Source organism: Polistes canadensis, unplaced genomic scaffold (genome assembly GCF_001313835.1).
Source record: "Polistes canadensis isolate GaletaPanama2010 unplaced genomic scaffold, ASM131383v1 scaffold_253, whole genome shotgun sequence".
NCBI lineage: Eukaryota > Metazoa > Arthropoda > Insecta > Hymenoptera > Vespidae > Polistes > Polistes canadensis.
The window spans coordinates 124,717-135,439 of record NW_014569800.1 but is presented as its reverse complement, the minus strand read 5'-3'; the positions used below and the strand labels follow the sequence as shown (position 1 = coordinate 135,439).

The 10,723-nt window shown below is 30.2% G+C and overlaps 1 protein-coding gene across 1 annotated transcript; it reads right to left on the bottom strand.

Moving 5' to 3' along the window:
- Positions 1–359: 359 nt before the first annotated feature.
- Positions 360–2,095, bottom strand: LOC106790657 (fatty acyl-CoA reductase 1-like). Its single transcript, XM_014755724.1, has 4 exons — positions 1,926–2,095; positions 920–1,013; positions 589–825; positions 360–504 (listed from the first exon to the last, which is right to left on the bottom strand). Exons 1-4 carry the CDS (start codon positions 2,093–2,095, stop codon positions 367–369), a joined length of 639 nt encoding a protein of 212 aa, XP_014611210.1. The 3' UTR covers positions 360–366.
- Between the last annotated feature and the right edge of the window lie 8,628 nt (positions 2,096–10,723).

The window sequence follows — 10,723 nt, the reverse complement described above, 5'->3', positions numbered from 1 at the left end:
TGACAACATAGTCGGCAGAAATGATGTCGCGAATAAAGTTTTCATTACAATATAACGTATGTAAAACACCAGTCGCACTACCTACACCTGTTACTCCATATAGATTACCGCAACACCTGTTATTTCATATAGATTGTTTATCCAACCGGCAATTGGTTCCTTTCCCGTTGAGACAACAATGTCTCCGAACGATGCAAGTAGGAATTCCATTTGAATATTGCCGTACAGTATCTTCACAAATTGCCTTTGAATATGCGTAAGTGTTGGGCCAKTTACCAAGTAGCCTGTTAAATAAACGAATTTGCTCATCGATTTAGCTCTAAAAAAAAAAGGTAATAGAATTCTTGTTTTATTACTTTAGGGTAATTATAAAGTTAAATGATCTTCGTTCAAAATCTCTGTCCATTTAATTATGTCTTCTGTCTTWATAGGTGGCTTATAGAATTTTTCTTCAATTTTATTATATACGCAGTGCGAATATGCCGTTGATACATAGACAAAGGCCTAAAAAAAACATTTATTTTAAAATAGAAACAGTTTTTTTTTAACTAAATTCAATGTTTAAATAATTAATTTGGAAAACAGTACCTTCAAGCTTTTCATCTCCTGTGCAAGCAAGAGAAGATCCCTTGTTCCTCTAACATTCGTATTAATTATAAAACGAATATTATCCATAAAACGCACGGATGCTGCACTGTGGAAAATCAAATCGATATCTTTAATGCGTTCGCGGTCTTTTTCTGACATTCCTAAATTCAATTGACTSGTGTCTCCTTCTATCAGAATAATCTTGTTTTCGACATCTTTCAGCTCTCTCTCTTTAATCTATCAAAAATCTGAAAATTTAGGTATACCTGGTAGTATAGGTGATATTTTTTATTGACATAATAATTAGTACAAATATCGTAACTTGACTTACAACATCATTAAAAAACTCTTTGAATCGAGTYTGCGGATCCTGCTGTTTTTTTGCTCTTATCAGCAAATAAATCGTTGTAATTTCTGGACAACATCTAAATGTAGCAATGCATTTATAAAAACAGTCTTTTTTCGGAAAATACATACTAATATATGAGTAGTTGTAGTAAATAAGTAATACAGAAAAAATAGTATAATAAGCGACGATGTTTATTAGTGACTCGGTAGATTATTGACTAAGGATAGCTAATCTGTGACCCGCGCGTCAACCATAAATTCACAGAGACCTCTGAATTCAAAATTACGCGTCAATTTTGTTGAGTTTTTTTTTTTAGAATTAGAAATATGACTTTTTTATAGCTCTATACTTAATCTCTGACCTACAAATGTGAAGCTTCAAGCAGTGTTAACCGAATTTGACCAACGCATCTGAAAAGTTCGCTATTCCTGCTATAGGCATTTAAATTTCTAATACATTTTACTTGTATAAATTATATCTTTCAACGAATATCTATGGTTATTCTATTTTATTATTCCTTACCTTTTTACTGAAATTTGTAAGAAAAGCATATTATATTAATATAATAATAATAAATAATAAATGAAATCCTTATTTATTACAATATTTAAAAATCTGTAAAAATTTGTAGGGATAGTTGCTATTATAAAGATAGAGTCTGAAGAATTTACAATTCCTTTACCAGGTAGTTTAAAAATAATTGAGTATTTATAAAAAAAAATTCCTTGCTATTTAAATAAAAAGCTTACATTGCTGTGCGGCAAAAGTTTAAAATTAGGGTGTAGATTTTAAACTCAAGTAATATTCTTTTTTTTTTATTTCTAACTATCATAACCTCTAGAAAGATAAACATTCAAAATTACTCCAAATAATGACCTCCCCTATATATTTTACATAGTATCAAAATTTGTTAAAAATTTATGATTAATATCTTATAAGGAATGTATAAGTTAAATCAAGAACGAAATCATATATAAAACATTTGTACCTCAAAAGTTTTGCCATTATAAGTTTTTCTAAAAATCCTAAGCCTCCTGTTACGAGAATTTCTTTTCTAGAATAGAATGTAGCAATTTCACCTCGTTGAATATAATAATTTGGTTCTTTTACCGTAGAAAACAGTTCCTCTTGATACGTTCGGCCGCTTAATGACACCATTTTTAGGATTCTATTATAATAACACAAAAATATTACATGCAAACAACGTAAGCAATTTCAATAAATAATATAAAAGAATGCCGGGCAAATTTTAAAAATCAATAAATATGTATAAGTGATAGAAATAGAAGCATCTGATAATGATTGAGGTCATAGTTGTTCGTTTTCCGGTAACTGGAAAATTTCCCTTTAATAAATTTAAAAATAATCTATTATAATGACAAACGCGTAAATGAAATCAGTATATTTATTCTCAAAAAATATTTATTTTGTATAATTTAAAATCTTCTAAAAAATTACGTATAGGAAGGAACATTTATTTAAATATTTCTTATGACTGTGAAGCCACTTTCATAATCAATGCAATAGAATTTTATGAAGAACTAGGTATGTAGGTTACTGATTTAAAAGAGGATTTTAACAAACTAAGAATCAAAAACGCATACTCAATAAAAAAACCGTTGATTTTATTCTAAGATACTTGATTCAACTACTGTTGCATGTCGGCACCTGTACATGGATTAGCTTGTCTCTGGATATATTGAGACAGAAATTATTTCTTTTCTAGACTGAAGAAGGTAATCCTTCAACTGACGGGGCCTGGGTCTAGTGACTGCCAGGGCTCTGAGTTTAGACAATATAAGATTTATAAATAACTGATAAAATAAACTTTCAGCGCCAATTAGATTTTCTTTTACAAGTGTATTATTTATACTATCCAATCTGTGCAGTTCCGACTAGCAGAAAAATAATGAGACAAGCACAGGCGACAGGTGTTTTTTATACCAAAATAAAAAAAATTCTACTCTCAGTGGAGCTTGTATAGTAGTCAGTGAAATGTAATTCAAGAATAAATAATATACGAGAAATAATAATATAAAATAAAATAGTAATAAATTATGTGTAATGAAGAATAATCAATTGGAATACATGTAATTATTAATATTAATGAAGATAGTAACGCAATTAAAGTTGTACATTAAAATAGAATATAATACAAGAAACAAATAAAAAACTCAAATTAAGAATATTATATCACATCAGATATAGAGTGTAATGTAAGAGAATCAAGTATAAAAAACTGACGATATCGCTTCTACAGTGAAAAAAATTGTACAAGTTAACAACTTACAGAGTTCGTAAAAAATTTCAAATAGTCCTAGCTATTAGACGGCTGGCGGAAGAATACCGACAACCTTCTTCTCCATGACACAGAGGTTTTCCATTATAGCAACAACGTCTGACATTGCCATCGCAATCGACGAATCGCTTGATATTATTTGCTTATTTCAATAATATTAGCATTTCCTAACTGACCTCGTACTTTAAATATCTACAAGTGCATTCTTCAAAAATACAAATGTTATTATAGGAATAAGGAGAGTGAGAGAGAGCGAGAGAGAGAGAGAGAGAGAGAGAGAGAGAGAGCCATTGAAAATATTTATTCAAAATACGTAAAGAAAAAAGAAAGTTATTCAAAACAAAATTTATGACTTTTTTATTCTCTTCTTCTTTTTCTTCTTCGAAGAAAGAATAATAAACTTTTCTTAATACAAATAAGAAATTTTAATTAGCCTACTTGTGTCACATAGGAGACTTAAATGATATTTTAAATTATATTTTACCACATTTTTCACGCAAAGACATTTCATAGTTTGGCACTTTCTTTTATAAGTACATTTGATAAATCTTTGGTCGCTTCCATTGGATTGTGCAATTGCAACTGACCAAAGATCTCGCATATAATTGTTTTAAAATTCCTTCAGAAGTTCCAAGTCGATAAAAATCATCCTCTGTCATACTCATTAAAACAGCCAATATATTGCAAAAATCATTCTAAGAGCATAGAAAAAACAAATTTTATTTTCAATAGAAAGCAGGTATAAAACATTTTGTTTTAAACCCACTTACCTTCCGAAACGATAAAGAACAAAAGATACAGATTTTCCGTAAACATCTCTACGAATATCTGTCTAAATATAATATATTCTTCTTCTACGATAAGTAACACACAGTGGATCCTACATAATAACACACCGGTATAGAGTAAGTTCCAATTTCTACAAGTGCGCAAAGTCTTATAAACCCGCGTATAAAAACCCGCACACTAGAATTCACGGAGCAGTCGAGGTGTTTAATTAGTTAAAAAAATATTTGGTTTTTACTATGTGCTCTTCGAATGATTTTTAATAAAATACAGGAATAAAACAATTTGTTCTAAACCCGCTTATCTTCCGATACGATAAAAGACAATAAATACAGATATTCCGTTATAGCGACATGACAGTCTCAACAACCCCCACCATGCTCATTTTTGTGTGTGTGTATTGGAGCGATTAGCGGCTTGTTTTTTAGGAGGGGGATGCATCGGGCCTGTGCTCGAGGATGTATTTTTTTCCACGTTGTTTAAATTGTAATTTGATATTTTATAGAGTATCAAAGTATTATGTTCAATACCTAGGAAAAATTGAAAGAATTTTTCAATTTCCGACTTCGTTTGAAGGCTCTTTACATTCATAGTAATGCCGAGGGTTTACTAGTAATGCCTGATTTCCGGCTTTGATAGTAACATATATATTACATATAGGTACATACACATATATATTTTACTTACATGCGTCAGCTGCCTCGCAGCATACCCTGTGTACGTCAATAGCACACAAGTATACAAGTTATACACACACATTACGAAAAGTGAAAGTGGCGCGGGATAGGTAACGCACATTACATCTTCATATTTGGTTCATACAGGTCGCATTATATGAAAATCGATTCTTAAGGAAAAAACTCTAAAAACAAGGAACCTATGATATTACCTGATACACCRAAAGCAGCATTTGACAAGTTTGCTTGCAATGTCGACGAAGAAAATATCGAACTTATAGAATAAAAAGAAAACGTCCTAGGACGTAACCATATACATTAGCAAAATTTAAAAATTAGATAAAATATATAAATTGCTGTAATATCTGTGAGACGAGTGCCTCTATGCCAAATATCCTAATAAGCATTCGTGAAAGGATTGGACAGTCCGCCTTAAATAGCTCAATGGATAATGAGCAGCCGCCCGGAAACCGAAAGATTTGTGGTTTGAGTCCCGGTCCAACCAGTCCAACGGCCTAGTTTTTTCACACACGAATCCTACAATATTATTTGCGATTTAATTCTCTCCAATATATAATAATATATTGTTATTTYAGTATAATATTTAAAAACTTTAATCATTCATTAAAAATGTCAAATAGGTATTATTAATAGAATTATATTAAAGAGAAATATATTTCCTTTTACGTCGATTTTATAGAATTATACTATCTTGAAAACATTTTCCCACTTAGCCCCTGTTTCATTTTCCTTGATTAAAAAGATCAAAAAAGGTCAAATCGTTTCCTTATACATTGTATGGAAATTTAATTTGTCTAGAAAAAAACAATTTAAATTCACACGTCATCGCTAGCYTCTTTATAAGATATTTTCAAAGAAAAAGTACAATAACAATGCATCATATGTAAAAGCATTTAAATTTAAAAACAAATGTTATACATAACCATTTTAATTAAAGTTTTCCGTTAAGATATATAAACAGCAGCAACACTGAATAGCTTTACTAGCCACACGAAGTTGTAGCAAATAGTTTTGCTCGTATAGATATATTTAGCAAATATGAAAGYTGAAGGTTTAGAAGAAAATGCAGTGGTCATTTCTGGAGTATCAGAAAAATTTCCAAAAAGTGAGAATATCAATGATTTCAGGACGAATCTAATAAATTGCGTTTCCTCAGATCATACAAGATGGAAATTAGGTAAGAATTAGTATATAAAATTAATTTTTATACAGAAATATATTACATTTCAGTATATTCTTTATAAGTTTAATAAATTATTATTTTTTAGATAATTTGCCTAAAATAGCATTGCGTTTAGGGGCAATTTCTAATTTAACGAGATTCGATAACTAGTTTTTTGGAATTAATTCAATACATGCAAAATTTATGGCGCCAGAAATAAAATATGCATTGGAAGTTACGTTTAAAGCCATCATTATTGCCGGAATAAATCCTGTAGAGTTATGGAACAAGAAAACAAATGTTTACGGGGTACTAAGTTTAATTGAATTAGAAAGTACTGTTCTGAACGATAAAACTCAAGTAAGTTAATAGAATGATCTAATGGATTCTATTTAAAGGTAAAATCATTCTAAGTGCAATTATTTTAATTTTCATTATAGAAAGATGGACATAGTCTACTAGGATATTGCCGTGGTTTGCTATCAAACCGAATCTCGTTTTGTATGGGTTTAATTGTCTCAAGCTGCACTCTTGATTCAAACAGCAAATCAAGTTCGTTAGCAATTCGAAAAGCGTACGAGGCTTTAAAAGCTGAGGATTGCGATAACGCGATTGTTAGTGGTGGAGCCTTAAGCTCACTTCCCCAGAAATCTTATAAATTTTTGGAATTAGGTAAAATAAAAGTATACTAGGTATAATTACTTCCAGTACTTGCATGTAAAGACAAAAAGGCAATATTTTCAGCAAATTCAATTTTTTCCTAAATTATAAATAATTTGTTGTTTTTTTGTTCCATTATTTGGGTTTATTGTCAAAAGACGGGGTAAATAAATCTTTTGATAAGAATGCTTCTGGATTCTCGAGAAGCGAGTCAATAGAAACAATTTTCCTTCAAAAAGCCAAACATGCAAAGCGAGTTTATGCTAAGGTCATTAATATTTTCGTTGAGAACACAGATGCTAATCCCAAAAACACTTGTCTATTTCCTACAGCCGAATTTCAGGCTTCTATAATGAAACAGACATTGAAACACAGCGGTCTATAACCAAGCGACATAACATACATTGTGGCCGATGGTACAGCAATCAAATCGATGGATCTCGATGAATTAAATGCAATAGATCTTGTTTATGGTCAAGATCGAAGTTTTTTTAATTCTCTTTTATTAGGATCTGTTAAGTCTAACATTGGTTATACATTTAATAATAATGCAATAAATTCGATAATCAAGGTAAGTTTCCTAAAAAGACAAAATTAAATTCAACACAACAAAAATTTGGTTCAATATTCTACATTAGGTTTTTTTTTAGTTTTTAGGTACTAATTGCTATGGAGACCGGAGTTATACCTTCGAATCTTTATTATTCCGAGCCTCCAGAAGAGGCGCAATGTCTTCATGATGGACGCGTGAAAGTCATTACAAAACCAACACCTTGGACGGATTGTTACGCTGCTATTAACACGACAGGTTTAAACGGTTCCTTTTCTCACATTATCCTAAAACGTCATTCAAAAGAAAAGCAGAGGAGAAAGCTTTCATCAAATAATATGCCACGACTTTTTGTATCATCTTGTCGTACTCAGGAAATGATATCATCGATCTTTAATATTGTAAGATATTTATTTACCGACAAAACTGATTAGGCAAAATGATCGTGAATTATATTATTTTTGTGTYTAGTTAAWATCGAGCAAAGRAGATGWTGAWCTAGCTCAATTAATTACTGATATTACTGAGAAACCATTTCCTTATTCTCTGTATTCTGGGTATACAGTAATTCCAGATTCTGAAGCAGCTGATTCAGAGCATTTGACAGAGATTGTTCAAGCTAATATGTCAGCTCAATCTCGAGAGATCTGGTTCGTTTTTTCGGGGATGGGATCACAATGGACTGGAATGGGTATTAAAAATTCTTCTTCTTTTTATTGTATACCTAAATAATTAAAAAAAAAGATGTTACATCTTATCTATTAAATGTAAAATTCTCTTCTAGGTGAATCAGTTATGAAGATACCAATATTTGCAGAATCAATAAAAAAATTTGATGTAGTTTTAAGACCTCGTAGTTACGCTATTGTGCAAATTATATGCGATAAAGATCCAACTATATACGACAATATCATAAATTGCTTTTTAGGAATAGCRGCAATACAAGTAATAATATATCTAATGCTTCCTCAACAGCAGTGTTTATTTCCTCATTTTTTCAAATAAATATTTTTAAATAATTTTTACATAGATCGGTCTTGTGGATACTCTATACGCTGTTGGCGTTAAACCGAATTACATGATCGGGCATTCCGTTGGTGAGCTGGGTTGTTCTTACGCAGCTGGTTGCTTTGCTGCTAAGGAAATGATTTTAAGTGCTCTCTCCCGAGGTTTGGCTTCGATAAAAAGTGACGTGATACATGGAACGATGGCTGCAGATGGTCTTGGCTACAAACAGATTAAAGATCTTATACCCGAAGACATCGACGTTGCATGTCATAACGGATCAGAAAGCTCTACGATAAGTGGACCTACCGAATCTATAAATTCTTTTGTGAAAGAATTACAGGTAATATTTAGTAGATTTTTTAATATAGACAATTTTACTAATAAATTTTTGTAAATATCATAACTTTTCATTTTTAGAAAAAAAGAAATATTTGCTAAAACCGTGTCAAGTGGTAGTATTGCTTTTCATAGTCGGTACATTTCTCCAGCTGGTCCAAAGTTATTAGAATACCTTAAAAAAGTCGTCCCTCAACCAAAATATTGCAGTAAACGTTGGATATGCACGTCTATTCCGAAAAACGAATGGCATTTAATGAAAGCTTAACTTTTTTCAGCGGAATATCATACGAATAATCTGCTTTCTTCTGTCTGATTCGGAGAAGTATTACCAGTGTTACCAAAAAACGCTATAACGATTGAAATTTCACCCAATGGACTTTTACCGGGTTATTTGTTCAAAAATATATTTTAATAAAATTATTTTAAGTTAAATAACCTAATACTTCTAATTCATCAGGCAATTCTAAAAAAATCATTGGACAGTAGTTGCGTTAATCTATCATTAACAAAACGAGGCCATAAGGACAATGTAACTTTTATTCTATCTTTATTAGAAAAGCTTTATAATTTTGGGTTGCCAATTAGGCCAGGGGAGCTCTATCCGAGAATTTCTTATCCTGTTTCTAGAGAAATCCCATCTATTTCTTCTCTTGTCCGATGGGAACACAGTTCTGATTGGTAAGTACGAAATAGATTTATCTTGAAAGGATGGTATAAACTATTATTGTATATGCTTGACAGGYACGTGGAAGGTGGTAAATCGCAGGAAACTCAACAAACTGAGGAACTGATTGATTTAAAATCAGATCAATACAAGTTTTTACAAAATTTTAAAATTTACGGCAGTATTATTATTTTTTCAACTGTCTATTTAAAGTTGGTTTTGGATATTTACTCGGATTTAATACCAAATAAGGCTGATAATTCTTTTATACTGGAAAATTTTATTATTTACAATAAAATAATAAACGTTCCTAGAAATTGCAAAATTCATTTATTTATTATGTTATTTAAAGGTATAAATAGTAGTTTTAAAAATATTATCTTTAAAAACAAAATTTAAAATAATGTCAATTTTCAGGCTCAGGAGAATTTGAAATAAAAACCAGAGATGAAATCATGATAGCTTCTGGAATTATTCGATTAGCAGAAACTAGGAATAAATATATTAATGAAATCATTTTACTAAAAGAAGAAACGGAAATTTTAGGTGAACAAAATATTTACTTGAATCTTGTTTTACATGGATATTAATATGAAGAATCTTACAATAATATTAGCGAATTCTCTAAATCGTGTTCTAATGGAACGCTTAAATGGAGCAGGGACTGGGAGTTATTACTAGAAGGATTAGTTCAAGTCCATATTATCAGCAGTAGGAATAAAAATATGTTGGTACCGAGTAAGATACGGAAACTCGTCATCGACATGGCACAATAAACAGCAAAAATGAAAGAAAACAATAGTAAGTATTGGAAACTTAATATTAACTTATTCATAGTTATATTAAGATACATTGTAGATCCAGAATTCGAAAACTTTTCAAATTCTGTACAAATTAAATAAAAATTAAAATATATKTGTAAAACACGTTAAGAGCAAGGACTAAAAATAAATAAATTTTAATTTTATTTTTTAACAATTAAAAAGAGTAAAAAAAAATTCTTATCATTTATTTGAATTTTGCTTTGAAAACAAATTATTTATAGCTGCTGCTGAAATTTGTATAATCGTACTCCTATATATAACGATTTAGTGAAACACAATTATAAGATACTCGACCACTAGTTAAAACATAAACAATTAGTCAGTAATATCTCTTAAGATAATCTCTTAAAGATTTCTAATCACTTATTTAAATATTGTGTGTATAAATTTTACCACAAAAAATAATGTCACGTATCATAAATAGTTTAAGAATCAATATATACAATATTAATTTTTGTTCATAGCATTACCRATGAAGTTTGACAAACGGGTAAACGTAATAGCTTGCCCCGGAATTGAAATGAGTGGAATTAAGTTTAAAGAAATAATATTTAAACACAGGAATGGGAAAATTGTTGCTGATGAGCTTCGATTTATCCAGAATATCAATGAAACAAATATGAATATCAGCGACATATTAAACGTTGTACTAGGATTAATTTTAAAAAATAGTACAGAAAAGATATTAGTAACAAATGATTCAAAAAACAAAAATGAGAATATTTTGGAATTTCTCAATAATATCATACAACRGACGAGGAAAAACCTTAATATAAAATTAATTACTAGAGAGTTG